Genomic DNA, 21,285 nt, shown 5'->3' on the forward strand with positions numbered 1-21,285 from the left:
ACTCTCCCTCCATTGGCCGGTAAAAGAGAACAGGCACCTAGTAACCATTCGCTGTATCGATATGGTAAGAAGCATAGGCAGTGGCGACAACGGTATCTTTGCGAAGGAAAGTTCGCTTGCTTCGTCCGCGATCCCAGAGATCGCCGACACATCACTTGGGGATGATCGTTTCTTCAACTGGATCGAATGTTCCTATCTCACCACTCAAGCCCACGAATATCACTGTAAATCTCGGCTTCATCTCCTGGTCTTCGGTTTTGGAACTCAAATTGAATGTGTTGTTGTTTAGGACTATTCTGCCATTGTTAACTGGCAGTGCTCATGTGTGCTCCCATTACTTGTAATAGCAAAGTTCTCGGTCTACTGTGTTATCGGCCATCAGCCTGTGACATCAGATTAGCCTTAAACAATTATTTCTACATCATGCTCCATTTATTAACTATATAGCTCATTGTGTAATGTCTAATAATGTGTTGCCATCATACTTGAGAGGCAACGGCCTTGCCGCAGTGGATACACCGGTTCCCGTGAGATCACCGAAGTTAAGCGCTGTTGGGCGTGGCCGGCACATGCATGGGTGACCATCTAGGCCGTCATGCGCTGTTGCCTTTTTTCGGGGTGCACTCAGCCTCGTGATGCCAATTGAGGAGCTACTCGACCGAATAGAAGCGGCTCCGGTCACAGAAAACCATCATAACGGCCGGGAGAGCGGTGTGCTGACCACACGCCCCTCCTATCTGCATCTTCAACTAAGGATGAGACGGCGGTCGGATGGACCCGATGGGCTACTTGTGGCTTGAAGACGCAGTGCTTTTTTTATCATACTTGAGACGAGAGTGTGTAGTTGTACTGGAGCTCCACTCTCCCATTACTTTGGGGATCCTCTTATAACTTCAAATTATAGGGCATAGAGATTAGCATAGAAACAGAAATATCACAACTTAACCCCTCAAAGCTTAAGTTTTTACTTTGGCTGATGACTTACCGCACGAGTTGGTAGACATCGTTGGCAGGGCGTCGAAATCAGTGTCACAAAAGAACACGGAACCCATAGACAATGTGTGGCAATATCTGTGGCGTTACCGTGGAAAGAGCAGCCGCAATGTGTTCCTGACTCCGAGCAAAGTAATAGAACTGCTGTACTATTCAACAAGTTTCTCGGACATTGGTGTGTGGGCGTCAGATCGCATCGCTACCACAGTGGCTTCCGGCAGCGGATTCCCGCAGGTAGGGTATGTCCGTCAGGCGGCGCCATCCCTTCAACAGCGTGCGCAGCTCCTGATCGTCGTGTGCACCAGCAACCGCGTCACAATAAGAAGATCCCATTACACTACACACCGCCTGCAGACTGAGTTGTTTATCTCCACCTCCAGTTCTATCAACATCTTAAGCGTTTCTTACAAACTATGAACACTGCTATTCCTCTTGGTTATCATTTTGAAATGTACTTGGGCTTCGTCCGCTCTGCAGAGCTCACGGTTTTCTCGCTCTTGTACCGAAACGTTACCTGTTCGTAATGACCGCTTCTGAAGTGACGTGACTTACAATTCCATCATGTTTAATGTGGTCCGAAGTAACCCGCAAATGTCGTCATGAGCCCGACTCAGTGGCCGAGTGGTTCTAGACGCTTCAGTCTGGAAGCGCACGACCGCTACGGTCGCAGGTTCGAATCCTGCCTCGGGCATGGATGTGTGTGATGTCCGAAGGTTAGTTAGGTTTAAGTAGTTCTAAGTCCTAAAATGGTTCAAATGGCTCTGAGCACTATGGGACTTAACATCTGTGGTCATCAGTCCACTAGAACCGTAGCAGTCCCGCGGTTCCGGACTGAGCGCCTAGAACCGCTAGACCACCGCGGCCGGCTCTAAGTCCTAGGGGACTGATGACCTCAGATGTTAAGTCCCACAGTACTCAGAACCATTTGAACCATTTTTGTCGGCATGAGTTTTACTAACTGAAGCTCCAGTATCATAAAGAATGTTTGTTTTCACACGACTGGTTGCAGCCTTTATGCCATTATTAATAGATTCATTCCTAATTTTTTTTGTCTGTTCTTGTTTCGTAATTTTTATTTTCTAGAGGGAACTGTTTGACATTCGGTCTATTTCTTTCCAGTCAATATGCCACTAGGTTGGGAGTGTGGTAGATGGGATCCCAATCTTAAATATTTAGGAGTCGACTTGCAGTTGTGGAATTCGCCTGACTATGTAGATAAAGTCTCTTAGTACCGTTAATCGGTACACGGGGTTCGAACTGTGAGGGTACTGGTGTGTAGTATCTGTAAGTGGTTGTTCTTTGGAGGGCGACAATGCCCAGTGGCGCAGAGAGTCGCAAGCTGAAGCAGTTGTTGAGAGGCTGTGGAAGGTGTAGGCTGCGTGAGCCAAAGGCGGTTCCGTAGCGAAGGATTTATCTCTATGTTTAATAGTAGTGGCACACAGTTTGAATAATAGTGTGTTTATGTTTGTGCAGTATGATAAAGGAAAGAAATTAAATTTTACCAGTTCTTAATGCGTCTCCATCAGTTAGTACCACACCATTGCATTTAACAATGAACGAAGTCTCGATATACACGGTCAACTAAAACAAGAGGAATGTAACATAATAATCATTAATTAACCCATATAATCTCCAAGGAGTCGGGAGCTTATAGAACTATATATTTTAACTTATTTTATCCACCATCATAGCCAAAAATTAAAAGAGATTGTATGTATGTATGTGTAAGGGTTGGACAGAAATGTGGAAACATCGCGACAAATGCGTCCTTGAACATAAATGCAGATGCCACCAATGTCTGCATATTCCACTGTCGTATTTGATCGTGAGTTGCACCTGTGAACAATTCTCTGTACAGTGTTCTGTGTAATTGTGGGTACATAATACCGGAGCCAAGTGGATTCGAACGCGGGCAAGTTGTTGGTACTTTTATGATGGGTGCTTTCCCAACCAATGTCAGCCTAAGTGCTAGGTGTTTCAAGGGGCCCCGTATCGAATTTTGTGTTGCATAGGGGAAAAGTAGAGGAACATTATCCACTAAGCTATAACTCGAACGAAAGCGTTAGGTTAGTGTTGTTTAACGTCCCGTCGACAACGAGGTCATTAGAGACGGAGCGCTAGCTCGGGTTAGGGAAGGATGGGGAAGGAAATCGGCCGTGCCCTTTGAAAGGAACCATCCCAGCATTTGCCTGAAACGATTTAGGGAAATCACGGAAAACCTAAATCAGGATGGCTGGAGACGGGATTGAACCGTCGTCCTCCCGAATGCGAGTCCAGTGTGCTAACTACTGCGCCACCTCGCTTGGTGAACGAAAGCGTGTGTTGAGGAACAGTCGTTGAAGAGGACGAGAGCTGCAAAAGTCACTACAGAACTGAATGTCGCACTTCCATACTGTACTAAAATTCCTTACTCCTTCGAAATTACCACTCCAACCTGCAAATGATCCAAATCATTATTAGCAAAGACTCCATGATTATAAAATCCACAAACCCTGAATTCCACTCCTACCTACTGGGCAAACTCTCTGCCATAACGTTTGGTCACCACGTGTCCTAGCGCCCTCTCGCACCATCACGTCCCAGAAAACATTAATTCCCTTCCGACTCTCACTGTCTTGATCGAAGGTGTTCGCCCAGAGATCACGACAGAGCAGGTTGACCGAGAACTGAATTCAAACCCCAACACCTCTGTCAGAAAAGCACTCCGAATCCATAACATCTCTGGCACTACACTCCTTGTGCGTACTTTCTCGGAAGTCCCATCATCCTTCAGTCACCCATATCGTCCTCATTTTCCACTGCAGTAAAAACAAGAACACTCCCAACATCAAACCTATTCATACTGCTGCCAGAATTACCTCATAGATAATCTGCACCTGATCAAAATTTAGAAACCAACCCACGTGCCCCACTGAAACAATAACATTATCTATCTCCTTCAAAATGTGATCAATCTCATACAACGTATCCTTATAAGTAAAACCAAATTTACTCTCACTGTAATGGCACTGCTCCCCGACAACTCTTTATATCCGAATATCTCATCTGCTTTGTATAAAATTTCCAACCCTTTGAATATCCCATATAGTACAAGAAATCCAAGTGGCTGCCCATTCATTGTTCCACATAAATTCCACTACAACATTTTCTCGAAACCATTCCCAATTCGTTTTCACCAACTTACATACCATCGTAGAATTCGGAGAACAAATGCTATTCACCAGTCACCAGGTATCAATATTATTGAGCCTTCGTGGTGTACCTTGGAGAGAAGGGAGCGCCAACAACGTTACCTGAACTTGCCAATATTCTTCAGGAATCATGGTTTAAGATTCACTAGAAAACCATACATGGCATGTATTTATTCATTTCGAGACGATTGGAAGTTTTTTTGAAGGGCAACGGGTTTTCTACACCGTATTAGGCATGATAATGTGTCGTATTTTTGATGTCATATTTTTGTCCAGTTCTTTGCCCCCCCCCCCCTCCCCTTCCTCCACCCCCGCGCTGGGATGTCAACTGTGGTGTTGCTCATCTTTACCCTTTGATTCTTCAAAAAATGTCTAGTTAAAATATAAAAATTTACAATGTTAAAATTCTGATTAAGTTTATGAAACAATAATGACGATTGTAGCACATTTGTAGTCGTAGTAAGAATGAAGTGTTTTGGGCTCATGCTGTGAGTGTGGATAAGGATGTGGGAGGTATTGGGGAGGATGTTGAATGGACAAGGATGAGAGATGTCTATGTGGGAAGGAATCGGTAGTTGGTTCAAATGGCTCTGAGCACTATGGGACTTAACTTCTGAGGTCATCAGTCCCCTAGAACTTAGAACTACTTAAACCTTACTAACCTAAGGACATCACGCACATCCATGCCCGAGACAGGATTCGAACCGGCGACCGTAGCGGTCGCGCGGTTCCAGACTGTAGCGCCTAGAACCGCTCGGCCACTTCGGCCGGCGAATCGGTAGTTGGGATGTGGCTGTTAGGATAGGAGTGGAATACCAGCTGGGACAGGAATGGTTTGGTCGGGGCTTTCATTTGGTGATTGGCTGAATAGGTTAGGGTACGGTTGGAAGGAGGGGTCGATCTCAAAGCTAAGTTCATGTCTGGAAGGCAAAAGAATTGAAATTCCGCTTGGAAAGGATATCAAGTGCTTTGAGTTGGAGTGAAGGTGAGACAGGGGTGCGGCAACAGGGCTGGGTTCTCAAGTGTGTGGGGGCTGTAGTGTGTTGGGATACAGACTCAAAACAACTATACCTCTCCTATATCTTTTGTAAATGTAATTGCTGAAGGCGAGAGGGCACTTTGAGTACTACATTGGCAAAGGTAAGGATGGGACAAACAAGGGTCTTGCGGGGGCATTTAGTCCCAATGTTCCACACGTTAGTCTGTTTGTAGTTTTAGTAGGACCGGTATTTCCGCCAGAGAAAAAGGCCATGTTTCAGAGGACAGTGCAATATACGAGTAAGACTTCACATTGCAGAATTCCACGGACGTACAGTGGGTTTCAGAACACGCAGCTCTTTCACTCACACCTGCAGCCACTCTTCTGGACATTGACGCTGGTCCATCTGGCTCAATAACGAGTTCGGAGCCTAAAGAAACATAATTCATTTATGTCACCCCTCCCCCATCCTCCTCTGTTATGTCAGCCTGTTCATTTCCCCTCCGTGTGCTCTGGTGTCACCTTCGCGTGCCGTTGCAACAAGAGAAGTGTAGTATTTTGTATGGTCCATACAACTTTTTCTGCTAGGTGCATTTGTTGAAACGTCTGTAGAGCGTTAATGGATTCCAGGCATACAAAAAACGAGTTCCTTTGTCTTACTTCACGCGTCCCAATGCCTTCAGGTTTGCATCCTGCACAGGTTGATACGCTGTAATCAAATCTAGTAGGAGAATTCTCAAGACATGAGAGTAAGGTCGTCTGGATTGCTTAATATATTTTCGTTCGTTACGTAGTTTCGTGTATAGTCACCATCAGATCAAGATTCAGAACTTGCAAAACAAATTTCAGGACCAGTTTCAATAAAACCTATGCAAACGTGGGAGCATCGAGTTGATATGTCGTATTAGATGAAAATTTGTAAACGATATAGACTAGCTTACAAGCAAAAATGCACAGTCATCACCGAATTATTGTGCGAATTCATTTCCTTCACTAATAAAAGCTTCTATCACAAGGCTGAGTGTGTCCCATACCACTCCTCCCAACAAGGAAAACTGATTGAAATCACTGGCAGATCCGGAAATCGCTTCCTGGTCTCTCGCATGGCAGCCATTTACAGTGACTACTCAGCTACGGAGGCGGTCAATCTCTGGTGGTAGGGGAACGTTAAACATCACTCAAAGTCCTTAACTCGTATCAGGGACGAAACGTCACGACTTTGTAACTGAGCACATAGCGGGTTGTAGCAATCGAGATTAGTTCGTAGTGGCCTGCGTAACGATGTAATTTTCCTCTGCAGCAGAAAGGGGACGGCCAAACGTGGTGTGCCACAACAACGTGCCGTTCACAACGTTTATCGCCCATCGTCACGAAGCGTTTAAAACCGGAAAGAATACCGAGTTGGACGGCGAACAAATAGCCACCGGATCCGCTTCCGGTCGCGACTGTATCTCTATCCGGTGCGTCTCCCGCTACCACAAAGCACTCTGCGTTCTGCCGCCCGAGCTTCAAGTTCGGACGGAGGTCTCTCTTATCTCGAGGCTCATGACGCATGGCGGCCATATAAATGAAGGAGGCTGGGCAAGGGCTGTCAGACCCTGTGGGAGGCCTCAGCTTAGCCGGTGGCCGCAGCTGGAGTGGGCTGCGAGACGTGGGCATGGGGCGCTGGGCAGTCCTCGCTGTGGTGCTGGTCTGGACCTGTCTCGTCTCCGCTCAGGTGGATCAGCCGTACAAGGTACTGACCGCGATACGCCTGCCAAGTGTGCCATTAAGACATCGCGCCTTGCATCTGAGATAATGGGAGATGAACAGCAGTGAAAGGTGGAAACTACCACTTTGTTAATTATTATTAAGAAAGTGTCAAGTGCAATTTGAAAAATCTGTCCCATCATGTAAACGTACAAGAAATATTCTGCTGGCCATTATAACTGCAACGCCAAGATGCATAATAAATAATAAAACTTTACTCGTTGTATGTATAGGCAACAGCTTTACCGCAGTGGGTACACCGGTTCCCGTGAGATCACCGAAGTTAAGCCCTTTTGGGCGTGGCCGGCACTTGGATGGGTGACCATCCAGCTGCCATGCGCTGTTTCCATTTTTCGGGGTGTACTCAGCCTCGTGATGCCAATTGAGGAGCTACTCGACCGAATAGCGGCGGCTTCGGTCAAGAATAGCATCATAACGACCGGGAGACCAGTGTGCTGACCACATGCCCCTCCTATCCGCATCCTCCTCTGAGGATGACACGGCGGTCGGATGGTCCCGGTAGGCCACTCGTGGCCTGAATGCGGAGTGTTTTTTTCATTGTATGTATACAATAGACTGGAAACACCTACATCTACACATACATCTACATCATACTCTATAAGCCACCTAATGGTGTGGCAGAGGGTGCTTTCGGTACCACTATCTGTATTGGCACTAATTTCTCGAATTTTCTCCTTGTGGTCAACACGCGAGATGTATGTGGGGGAGAAGTAATATGTTGTCCGACTCCTCCTGAAAAGTGTTTTCCCGAAGTTTCAACAGCAAATCTCTCCGTGATGCACAACGCCACTTTTGTAACGTCTGCCAGTGGAATTTGTTTAGCATCTCGGTAATGCTCCCTCGCCAGCTAAACGATCCCGTGACGAAACGCGCCGCTCTTCGTTGGATCTTCTCTATTTCCTCTATCAGTCCTACCTGATAGGGATCCCACATAAATGAACAATACCCAAGAATCGGGCGAACAAGAGTCTTATAAACCACTTCTTTCGTGGACTAGTTACATTCTTTTAAGATTCTGCTGATGCAACTTAGTCTGGTGTCCGTTTTTCCCACTATCTGTTTTATGTGGTCTTTCCACTTAAGGTCGCTCTTGATAGTTACGCCTAGATATTTTACGGCAGACGCTGTCTCCAGCTGTTTGTCATCAATAGTGCAGCTGTACGTTAGAGGATATCTTTTCCTAGGTATGCGCAAGGTGTTACATTTATTTACGTTCAGGGTCAACTGCCAGAGCCTGCAGCATTCATCAATTCTCTGCAGGCTGTTCTGCAAATTCTTACTATGTTCTGGAGTTGCTACTTTGGTATAGACAACTGCATCATCTGCAAATAGCGTTCAAGATTATCCGACGCTTTCTACTTGATCATTTAATTTATATATAAATATTTATATATATTGTAAACTGCAACGATCCTATCACACTTCCCTGTGGTATTCCGGATATTACCTTTACATTTATCGATTTAGTTCCATTAAGAGCGACCTGTTGAGGACTATCTGCAACTTCGGAAGACGAATTCAGTATTTCGGCCTTCTCTGTGCTATCTTCCGTAGATATGAATTCTTATGGGAACTGAGCGTATATAGGCTGCAAAATTTAGTACACAGACCTACCACATCTGGCGGCAACAACGACTGTAAACCAGCTGGCTCTAGAATCGAAAGTCTTCTCCAATACTCCATAAGCTCGTATTTTTTTCGTTAAACGGCAATGCGCTGTTTTTTTCCAAAATCAAGGAACACGGCATCAACGTGAGCACCATTGTCACTGCGCTGTGGATCTCATGTGGAAGAACAGAGCGAGCTGAGTTTCGCAGGATCTCTGTTTGCGGAATCCATGTTGATTTTTATAGAGGAGATGTTCATTTTCCAAAAACGTCATAATTCTTGAGCATAAAACATGTTCCATAATTCTACAACAGATTGACGTCAATGATATAGGTGTATAATTGTGTGGATCTGTCTTAGGGCCTTTCTTAAAAACGGGAATGACCTGCTCGTTTTTCCAGTAGTTAGGCACCTTTCGTTGCTCAAGCGATCTACGATAAATTACTGCCAGAAGGGGAGCAAGTTCTTTCGCATAATATTTATAGAATCTTTTAGGTATCTCATCTGGTCCTGACGCCTTTTTCACTACTAAGCGAGTGTAGCTGCTTTTCAGTTCCGCGATCGGTTATCTCAATATCTGGCATTTCGACGTTCGTACGACGACTGAAAGGAGGGACAGTGCTACGATCTTCCGCGGTGAAACAACTTCGGAAGACGAATTCAGTATTTCGACCATCTCTGTGCTATCTTCCGTATGTATGAGTTCTTATGGGAACTGGGCGTATATAGGCTGCAAAATTTAGTACACAGACCTACCACATCTGGCGGCAACAACGACTGTAAACCAGCTGGCTCTAGAATCGAACTGAGCCTGGATGAGAGGTGCGGACATGTCATTCCATGTTGCTTCAAGGCCATGACATAGTTCATCAGTCATAGTACCTGGTGAGTGGTAACGCGCATCTTTCTAGGCGACCCACAACCACACGTTTTCGTAGAGTGAGATATCTGGGCAACGTTTTGCTCAGCGGAAGCGTCTAACACTATTACTCTGTGAATTGCGGAAGTTAATAGAGGTGAACGGGAACAAGAAACCCATAATGTTAGAACACAGTGTCAATTTGCGCTGCTTCGCACAGTCAGGTCGAATAAACATATAGGTGTGACGTCGTAAAGCGATATGAAGTGAAACGAGCACTTAATGACGGTGTAGGGAAGATTAATGGTCGACTTCGGTTTATTGAGAGAAGTTTAGGAATCTGTATGGGAGATGCCGCGCAATGCGACCCATTCTTCACTACTTATCGAGGTTTGGGATTCCCAGCCCGCCTCTGAATAACTTCGATGTCTTTCCATAATTCGACCTGAATTAAAGAAAGACATCGAAATAATTCAGAGATGGGCTGCTATATTTGTAACTTGTAGGTTCGATCAACTCACAAGTATTACAGAGATACTTGATGAACTCAGGTCAGTATCCCTGGAAGGAAGACAACGTTCCCTTCACGGCATACTATTGAGAAAATTGAGAGAAATAGCATTTGAAGCTGACTGCAGAACGATTCTACTGCCACCAATGTACATTTACGTAAGTACCATGAAGATATTGTAAGAGAAATTAGGGCTTCTATAGAGGCGTATAGATAGCCGACTTTCCCTTGCATTCTCTGGGAGTGGAACAGGAGTATAGCTGGAAGAGTACGTTTATAGATGTAAATGAAGATGTATCGCGGTGGGAAAGACAGTATGGGCAGCATGAGGTCTTCCGTTAAGTCGTTAAAATACAAAGTCAGACAGACCTCGAAAATGGAGCACAGCCACTGGCCTTAATACTTGAGAAACGGAACGGCTGCTGCCAAATTTTCCAGCTGCGTGGACGGTAGGTGATCGTGTTGTGTATCCATCGCCACTCAATCTCATCACCTCAAGATCATATGGTGATGAACTCAAACTGGTGCAAACCCCCGTGGTGTCTGTAACATATAGTGTATGTGTATGTGTGGTTGTCCAGTTTTGCCTCCGCACTAGTATTCTCACGCCTACAAATAATTAAGACGACTCTACCATCGACAATCTACACCTACGGATTACCATAAAACGAAGTATCGTGTTGTGGTTTTACTTCACTTCATTTTAGCACATCAAACCAATGACTCCTATCGAGATGCTACTAGAATCAATCATAACTTGGATACCGTAAATTATTTATTCTAAAAACACAAGTAGACTACAAGAATAAATAAATATGAAGTAACCACTGTCACATTCTACGCTACATCCAGTTTCGAGATTGGCAGGATGTGTGTTTGACTTTCTTTACACCACGCCCCCCCCCCCCCCCCCCACTTTTCTTTGTTATTAGACGGACATAAATTGGCTGACATTGATATGTGGTGACAAACAGGAGTCCTCGGCCCTGACTGGCTCTTTCAGAAAACGCTCAGTGGACAAGCAGTGGAGCTCAATACATTTACTGCGAGAGTTTGCCCGTCCGCTAAGCAAGAGCGCGCATTTCACCTAGTAAAGTATAGACTGCATTTGTACAGCATCAGTAGTCCGCTCGGCGGGGCACTGGACGTTGTGCAGAAGACGTACGTGACATACTTGCAATTCTCTGCCTACACAATGGACGCACAATGCCGTCCGCAAAGCTAAATTTAATTGTAGCCAATCTCTCCAACATTAAAACACATGGTCCGTTTCTCCCAAATAACATTAGTCCATCTCTCGCGATTGTCTGGGAGAGATGGACTACGCCGACTTCTACCTGCAAGGTGCGAACTCTGTGGCCATTTTAGGTTAATTTCATGCCTACACGTTTGTCATGCTGGCTGAAAAAAAACTGCTTCAAGATTGTACAAAATAAGTCTTATTAATAAAATTAAGTAACTACACAATAAATCTTTTCGAATTATTTGAAAGAAGAATGCGATTCTTCTCCAGAACTAAGACGAATAAAACAGCAACACTTCCTAGCCACGTTCGTTAACAAAAGAGCTTCCTCACAAATAGTGACGTCCTCTCTCTAGCGGCGCATTTGTGAAATACGCCACTGGTTCGTCTCGCCCATTGAACCAGCTCTCCTGGACTTGCCCTAATTTGCAGTTCCTGTTGGTGTCGCAGTTTTCATGACAGCAGTGGATAACTTCTTATAAATTATTATGATGAACCGGTTTGAAGCCTCTGTTAAAACTCCGTGAGAATCTACAGGAAAACATTATGTATTGAGTATTAAGGTTCTCCTCAGGTGAATTTGGTTTCACATGCAGGACATCTGTGTAGTATTCTCCTGTCTGACGACATTCGTATAGGTCTTGGTGCTATATCTCATTGTGTAGCCACGATTCTATCATGCGCTCACGTAGGTAAAAAGGGCCACAGAGCGTGGATCGGTCAGTTGCGATGCCACTATTCGAATGTACTGTAATATTTTTACACCATGCGGCATCGGACGTCTGGAAAACGGCTATCGCGTGTAATAAGCCTGAATAGCTTTGCTATGTAGTTCAGACTACTACACGGAATTACTGAATAAATATTGGCGATGGCGTACAAGAAATCGAATGTTAAATGAATTCTGATTTTCGTTAACAAAAATAACCTCTTTGAAGTGACTGAACAGAATGCACTAACTGGTGTACATTAATCACGCCTAGCAGGCGAACAACATTTACGTAACACAATACACACACACATATGATAAACACTTGAACTTACTGTAAGTTAGATTGATCTACACCAACTGTCAGCAATGATTTTAATGTTACTGAATTTGCATTGTACTGAAGGTACAATGAGTACTGTGGTGATAATAAATTCTTTAAATGAATAATCAATGAACACTATAGAACTGAGTGTTACTAGAGATGTTAAAAACATTGCTTTAGAATCATTTTGTTCTAATGAAACTGAATGAGTTTTTACGTTGACAATGTACTGAAAAGCCACCACATCGAGTTGAACTGTAATCAATGTGGCACAGTACCTGGCGTCTTCTGTCAGTTGTATAATCCGGCGTTTGTTGGAAATTTTCGGCGTTAACTCCGATTATATCCTCTTGTAGCATAATACGCCAATACTCACGTAATATAGCCTTTTTACTGGTATTGCTGCACACACAGTGATGGATTTGGGATAATAACGAACTATTTTCTGTAAATAATTGATGACACTCGTGGAATGCACTTTGAATCACAAACTTATTATTTCACTCAGACATTACACTGTAGAGAACTTGACTTGATAAATATAAACTGGTTCGCTACGGATAAATGTACTTGTTATGGCGGCGGTATAAAATGCACTGTTCATAAAAACACTGTCGTACGATAACTACTAGTTCGTTGCTTGTGCTGGCATGAGCTCATCAGTGGATCTCATATGGTAGTAAGATCACATTGCAACATTAGCTGCAGACACCGGTCACTTCACACCTTGCTGCTGGTCGCTGCAGTCCGTCGTAAATTATGCAGACTTCCACAAGGCGTGCCATGTGCTTTTTGAGCGGGAACAGCAACTATATCGCTCACAAGCCGTCTCCGTCGAAATGTTGTATCCTGCAAGCCTTATTGCCCATTTGACTTGCTGACACACCATAAATCAAGTTCGTGTTTGTTGTAAGCTCAATTTTAACTGTCTATAAGAAACGTTACCGTACCGTACTAACACCGTCACTTTCGCGCCGCATAATCTCTGTTCTGCATCTGAACAGTTCCAGAACACATCTCTATCTACTGCCAAATTCACGCACCAACCTGCATTGTCCACGTTCTCGGGGATTTCTCTCACATTTAAACATTAATTTACGCTATGCCAAGTTCTCTATTTACCAATGGACATACCATAACATTACCATATTCAGTTACAGTCATATTTTATATATATAACTAATATTAAATTAATATTTTTACTATATGTAATAATGTTATCCTAGTTTAAAGCTTCTTTATTTCGTCGTCCGAGCGCAGCACTATTCAGATACTGCCTTACTCGTAGTGCTATTTCATTTGATTGCCGCCATGTGGAAGCACCTGTGCTTTTGTTTGCGCAACTATCCAACAGATGGCATGAGCGTCCACTTATTCAACTGCTGCGCCTCGGCTATGCTTCGTTGTGGCATTACACAGTTCGAGCGAAACTCGTTTTCGAGAATGAGTTTTGTAAATCTGTTTTTATAAGTAAGGTATACCCGTTTTTACTATCATTTTCTATCCTAAAATAGTGTTTCTATAATTTTCAGTTTGATAGTATCCCAAGATGCGATGAACTTTTTGAAATATTTCTCGAAGCCTTCAGTTGCCAGTCTCTTTATTTCCTGTACGATTGTACAATTTCGGCCTTTGGCCATTTTAAAGTATTTTATGAATGATTTTTAGTATCAGATTATGTCATATGTCATTGCTCCTATGGCATCATGTTATAGTCATAAAATAAATATGAGGTGTTCACGCTATTTTAGAAGGACATTATTTTCGAGCAACTGCATGAAAACCTCTGATTTATTTTATGACCATAACATGATGCCATAGGAGCAATGACATATGACATAATCTGCTAGTAGAAAATCATCCATAAAATACATGAAAATGGCCTAATGCCAAAATCGTACAATCGTACAATATATGAAGAGAATGGCAACTGAAGGCTTTAAGAAATCTTTCTAAATAGTATATTCTAAGAAGTTCCAGGAAAGTCTCTTGGTAAGACGTCCCGTGACATGAGTCTTTTCCTTTTTCTTTTGTTTGTTTTGAACAGTTAGCCATCTTTCTGGGACTGAAAACTTGCATTGCCAATTTTAGATGTCGAGAACTAAGTTTGTGTCTTTAAAACTGTACCTTCTGCAAAAGATTACGTTTTTCTTTAGTCTTTACCAAAAACATATTTAGAAACCTATGTGTCATCTTTAGTGGGTCTCGTTTTGTTTCTGTAACATATAATACAAAGAATTTGGGTAGTTTCCGTTTTTAGGCTAAAAACTATATTTGTATTTATTTTTGTTGTGATTACTCTTCTGAAACTCCTTTGAAAGTAATCACTCTTAGAACAACGAAACTCCACTGGGGGCCGAGCCACACAATAACCCTGGGTTCGGTATGGGGCCGCGGTGGGTGGGTGGACTGCTGTGCCTGTTGTAGGGTAGTGAACCACTGAGGGCTATGGTGGGAGGAAGCCTCTCCATTGTTTCTAGGTCCCCGGTTTAATATATACACACAAGATGACAGATCGGTGTCATAAATATTTGGATACAGAATAAAAAGATAAAATATAGATTTTTGAGCATGCTCGACATTCAAAACCCAAAATTAAAAATTTAGGTCTCAAAATCGATTATTTGTTACATTTTAAACCCCTGGCTCAGATAGAAGGTCCAGAACATAGTTAATTTCATCCAGGATGTGTCCAAACCAAACTTAGTTTATCTGCTCAACAATAATATTAGCAAACTGTTGTGTACATAGTTCCGTGTAGTCAGCGCATACACAAATTTCCCACTAGAGCGCGCCCTGATAAGCACAACAGCGCAGGCGCAGTGCTCGTCCATCTCCGCACTACGAGATGGCGCTGCCTTAGAGACGGACCAAATTCTGCTTCCGTCGATCCACGTATTAATATGCAACGCAGCCAATGAGATTGCTGCTAATGTAGAACCTTTTCTCCTCGTGGATCACACTCGCGCAGTGATACCTGAAATCGCGAGGTGTTATAACGAGTGTACAGACCTCCGATTAGTCAGTCTGCGTTTATCTGCACCAGTCTACAGTCAAGTTTCAGTCTGCGCCTAATAAGATTATCATATTCCTGTACATAGCCATGAAGATAAATGTATAGACACTTTGTCAAGTATCAGAGATGTGTGAGAATAAGATTAACGTAACAAGACCAAAGGAACTTCATATTGTCAATTGTAAACAGCATCCAGAATCAAGTTACCTAATGTCTATGCTTTTTATTATTTTAATGAATGTATGTGAAAACTAATCAAGTTCTGTTTAAAGTTGGTCACCGTCAGTCTGCTACTCTAAGCGTGCAAGTGGCATTTCTATCGTCTGACCTAACGGCAGAAGATAAACATACCACGATAAGACCACGAGACATATTTCTGACACTCGCCTACTTCGTTAGAGCGACAAGTCAAATAATCTGATGGTGTGTGTACCAAAGGTCTTACAGTATGCACATCACACAAACCTTCCAATTATAATGTTAAAATGTTCTTGATGAGTTTTCGCACATGGAAGAGCAGTGATAACATTCCTTTACTTCCAGCTTCATCGACACTAAATTCTGGCAGAGCAGTGTTCAATTTTACGTGAGTATTTCACTGGGAAGGTGGGAGCTTCATCCTGTTAAGTGACAAGATTAGCAGAAGCGTAACAAATGTTCATCTAAGTGGTACTGGTGCCCACACCCATCGTTCATTGGGAAAAGTCAACTTTACCAAATCCACAATGACTTGCAGGTTTAATGTTATAGTGACTGGCTTTTCTGCTGCTCACTGAATAATAGCTTGTCGCTGAACTCATCCTTTGGTACAAGGTTCTGAATTTTACTGCTGTTGGTTGTGCTTTTTGTCGTGCTTGCTACTCCCAACTGCTGGGAGAAATGTACTTGCACTACTTATAGCGAGGTGGTTTCCTTAATTTGCAAGTAGTCCCCGTTGCTGATTTGCTTGGGCTCTTTACACAAACAGCTCGAATCCTCCCCAGTACCTTCTTTGACGTCTGTGGGCTACCAGAACAGTTTGTAGTCCATAAATAATCAGTAAATCGCAATAGTTGCACTCAACATTGTATGCAGTACAAATGCGGTTGGCACTTGTTAAATTGTCTTCTAATGTGCATTTGCACGGTGGTATGTGTGCATTTCATAAACTGCTATGAAGCCACCATTTATTAAAAACAGAAACAGAGTTTTTTGTGATGAATACGTGAATTATACACGCATGTATGAAACTTATGGTTGACAAACTCACGCGATCACCTAGCGTCGCATGCTATCCTGGATCACGTATGTTATTTCGAAACAGAATAAATCAGGTTTACATTTTATAAACACTTTTGATATTTTTCTATCGTTATTTGTATTTAATCATTTTTTTCGTACATAAAATAAGTTAGTTTCACTAACAGTTGTCAAGATATGGTTTTAGAGCCTATTAATTTTCGTTACTTTTATTTCGCAGCTTTAGTTTACCATTGTGAGATATTCCGCCACTAACCAGATTTTTCTTCAAATTGTACTTTATTTATACTAATTTTTTCCATTTCTTGCAGGATATTAAAATCAATGGCGTGGCGCCATGTGACAACAATGACGAATTGGTTGTGGCAATTCGAGAGCATGCTGTTGAAAGGATAGATCGGTCGGTACTAGAGGCGAACGTCACAACTGACGTAACAAAGGAACTTCCCGTTGGCTTGAGCGTGAGTAACACAATATTAACCACTTCCTATGTTGCTGGAACAACAGAAGACAGTCTCTTACATGAAAGAAATGACATCCTCCCATTATCCCCATTGATGTAGTTGATACGTAGACCCAACACGTTGTTTGAACACAACTCAAAAGTTCTAGATACAGCTTCAATACATTTTGCATTGAAGATATATAATTTGTAATAGAAATAACTGTACTAGATACCAGAGCCAAAGGCATCAGTCTCCTCGCTTTAATCTGTGCTTACTGCTCTCCTCAAGGAAAACTTCACAGGTAATGTGTACGTACTTACGAAAATGCCGCGCATCATGCAATATTGACAGTAATATAGCTGCATTAGTAAACGAGGGGAGTTGGTTGGTTGGTTGGTTGGTTTTGAGGAAGGAGACCAGACAGCGAGGTCATCGGTCTCATTGGATTGGGGAAGGACGGGGAAGAAAGTCGGCCGTGCCCTTTTAAAGGAACCATCCCGGCATTTGCCTGGAGTGATTTAGGGAAATCACGGAAAACCTAAATCAGGATGGCCGGACGCGGGATTGAACCGTCGTCCTCCCGAATGCGAGTCTAGTGTCTAACCACTGCGCCACCTCGCTCGGTAAACGAGGGGAGTAAACAAATTAAAGTCAGAGTACAGATACAGATCAGTAGCGCCCACAGGGATGGGGGTGGGCTCTGTGGGGTGGGGGTAGGGCAGTTGAGGGGGGGGGGGGACTGCTCCTACTCATAATTCGTTTAGGTTACCGATATGAAAAAGGGTGTACTGTATAACAACAGTATCCGAGTTTTTTGACGACTTACAGTTCTTGGAAAATGATTATAAAATGATCTGAAAATAACCATAAAATGGCATAAATATGATACAAAATATAAGTAATGTGAGCTGTAAAATAAATGGGAGGTTGGAACTGAAACTACAAAACGATAATATTTTTCTTTAATAAATATCATTCTTCGACGCTGTGCGAAAATTATTGTGTAACCGTCTTCCAGAGCTATCGCAGTGTATGACAGTCGGCATCAGAGGCTCTCGAAACTGAGGCAACTTCTGTTTATCGGACAATCTGCTCTAGCAGTTCGAGCATTTACTGAAACTGCTGGAGCGTGCTCTTTGATATTTTCTTAACTTATAAAAAGTAATCTAAAAAAATCGACTCACAAATGTCAATATTTCACGAATAGACATTACACGCGGTACAATATCGATACTAAATATCGATATTTTTGATTCAGTAACCATCTTTGGCAAAAGTTAACAGCAGTAAATGACGTGACGGTTGCAATAGGCAAATTAACTATCAGTTTTTTTAAAGGACATCTTATTCGCCGTTGGCTGTAGTAATGCTTTATTTCACAATTGCAATTTCGGCCTTTCCAAGTGGTACTGCAAAAGATTTTGTTGCAGCACATGTCAGACTTCAAAATCCTCCGACATGAATGAATGTCATCGCCAAAACAGATCTTTTAAAGTCTGACATGTGCTGAAGCAAAATCTTTTGCAGTACCACCTGAAAATGGCCCAAATGCCGAAATTGCAATTGGGAAATAAATGATTCCTACAGTCAAAGGTGAATGTAATGTCCTTTAAGAAATTCTACATGACTGTGAACCCCGACCATGGGAAGTTATCCATCAGTTTATTTTCGCCACATATAAATACATTCTAGAGCGACATTGTTGCGTTTCTCCTGGAGGCACATGCGTTGTTCATTCTTTAATACAGTACAGTACCTCCATGACGAGAAATGCCAAATTAATTTTAAATTTGTTTAGCCAGAGTATTCGGGATTGTTACATGTCAACAAAGTCTGACAATTACTGTTAAGCTATAATAAAATGCAATGATACTGCCAATCAACTGAGTGAAGAAACAACTACATCTGTATGCGTTCCCAACAAGACAACACCTATATCAGATTTCATTTCTCCCAATCTGATATAGACCGATTACGTGACCCGATGTCGACCAGTGTCTACATATACATAGGACCTGTATTTCTCCCGATCCGATGTAGAGCGATTTCGCGTCCTGTGGTCGTTTTTCTGTTGGTTTCTGCTGGAGACGAACTTTCTCCCGAATAAGAGACTTAGAAAAAAAGTGTGGGTTCAGCAGTTTAACTAACGAAGATAGAGAGGCCAACATGAGTGTTCGAACATAAACATGTTTTCTAGTTCTGTCTTTTCTATAGTTATGCATAGAAAGTAGACAAAAATACAACTGGTACAAATTAAAGCTGAGTCTTCTACTAAACAAATGCAACTGAAATATATTTCCACTTCCAGAAAGAACTAAAATAGCTTCTTCATCTGGAACGAAGTATTCGAACAGAGGACAGCTAGTATTTAGTTAACATCTCCTTTCTACAAATTACTGCTGTTAGCCTTTCGGACACTGTCTGTAAATGAATTTTGGTGACTGCAGAGTGCATATTTCTCCACTTTGAAGAAGTGCTTTCAGATGGTCCTTACTTCTCATGTGGTGGTTCCTAACACGATCTTCGTATTCATTCCAGATGTTATCTGTGGGATTTAAATTGGCGATTAGGGCGGTGTCTTCAAAGTGTGTGGAGGGTTGTACACTATCCAAAGCTTCATAGTTTCAGCGGAATGCTGCCGGAAGTAGTAATCATTTCCTAATCGCGGCCTCTTGCACGCATCTTAAGATTCTTAAGAATCCTCCTGTATGCCAACTTATCCGTGATCCCATCAATAAACGCGAATTCCCAATGCCTGATGGATAGCCCCATACCATTACAATGCCTCCTCCATGTTTCACTGCAGCTACCATGTTCTTAGGTCTCGATTCTGTATTTGGTAGCCTTAGCCTTCACACTGAGACATCCACCACCATTGCACTAGTTGAATTTGCTCTCGTCCGACCAGAAAATGTGATCCCAGAATTAGGTTGGTTTCACCACCTACTCGTCACCAAGTTCTAAATGCTTTTTCGGATTCACATGATGGACGTATGGTTACCTCGTATGAATGCGAGCATTGTAACAACTTAAATTGGGAAGAAAACACAGAATATGTTGTAGGAAAGGTGAACCAAAGACTGCGATTTATTGGCGGAAGATGACAGAAGATGCAACAAATCTACTACTGAGACTGTCTGCACCACGCTGGTCCGCCCTCTTTTGGAGTACTGCCTTGTGGTGTGGGATCCTTACGAGGTACGATTAATGGAAGACATAGAGAAAGTTCAAAGAAAAGAATAACGTTTTGTGTTATCGAGAAACGAGTGTCACGGCCATGATACAGAATTTGGGGTGAACATAATTAAAACAGAGATGTTTCTCGTTGCTGTGGGATCTTAACACGAAATTTCAATTATCAACTTTCTGCTCCGAATGCGACAATATTTTGTTCAAGCCGTCCTACGTAGGGAGAAACGTTCATAATAATAAAATACGGTAAATCAGAGCTCGCACGGAAAGATACAGGTGTTCGTTTTCCCCTCTGCGCTGTTCCAGAGTGGAAGAAGAGATTTATTATGAAGGTAGTTCTATGAACCCTCTACCAAGCACTTAAATGTGATTTGCACAGTATCCATGTAGCTGTAGATGTATATGTAACCGGAACTATTTAAAACCTGGTGAACTGTTCTTGTGTGAATACCGTTCAAGGCATCCTCTGATATCAGATGCCGCCAACCTTGGATTTTGCTTCACCATTTTTATTATTTTTTCCCCTGTCTCTAGTAGGAAGTTTCGGTGGAGCGCCACATCTCTGCTTATTCACAACGCTATTAGTCTAGTCGAAGCACTGAATGGTAGAGAACACCGTAGTTTTGCTACTGTTGGCTGCACTGGCAGTTTCAGAGAGGAATATGTGTTGTTTGTGAAGATTAATTAAAACATTTCTCTCTTCCAGCGTTGTCTCTTCACATTCACACCACATTTCACTCGTGAACGCTTACAGGTACGCCACGACTGTGAGCAACTGTTGCGAGGCGTAGGATGAATACAACGGCTTCTTTGTGGTGGGGCACAAAGCAGTCGTAACACAGTGACTGATAAATATATGAACTACGATATTACAAATACAGTTTCTGAGACACATAATGATAACGTTTGTATGTTTACAAATTCGTAGATGTGCAGGACAGTTTTTTGAAACCTGGCAGCCTTTACAGAATTAACCAGATAAATTCAAGGACTATCACCATATGACTGTAAAAATATTTGATATTGTTGAAGGTGCAAGCAACGATAGAACTGATCAACATGGCAGATTTAAGGCCCAAGCAGAGAGGTGCACAAGTGCAAAATCTGTATAGATACTGTAGCAAAACGAAAAAGCAACAACGCACCACGAAGGCATGATCCGAATGGGACGGAAATCAGTAGATGTGATGTACATGTACAGAAA

General features: G+C 42.7%; 1 protein-coding gene and 1 pseudogene across 1 annotated transcript in view; both read left to right on the top strand.

The window, feature by feature from the left end:
• Window positions 1-491: 491 nt before the first annotated feature.
• Window positions 492-609, top strand: LOC124617365 (annotated as a pseudogene).
• A 6,106-nt stretch (window positions 610-6,715) lies between these two features.
• Window positions 6,716-21,285, top strand: part of LOC124616015 — a 48,006-nt gene continuing 33,436 nt past the window's right edge. Inside the window, exons 1-2 of the mRNA XM_047144231.1 lie at window positions 6,716-6,898; window positions 16,755-16,904. Of these exons, the coding sequence (XP_047000187.1) occupies window positions 6,731-6,898; window positions 16,755-16,904 (318 nt within the window). The 5' untranslated portion in view covers window positions 6,716-6,730. The remainder of the gene's footprint in view (window positions 6,899-16,754; window positions 16,905-21,285) is intronic.

The sequence above is a fragment of the Schistocerca americana genome, chromosome 5 (genome assembly GCF_021461395.2).
Source record: "Schistocerca americana isolate TAMUIC-IGC-003095 chromosome 5, iqSchAmer2.1, whole genome shotgun sequence".
In the NCBI taxonomy this organism is placed as follows: domain Eukaryota; kingdom Metazoa; phylum Arthropoda; class Insecta; order Orthoptera; family Acrididae; genus Schistocerca; species Schistocerca americana.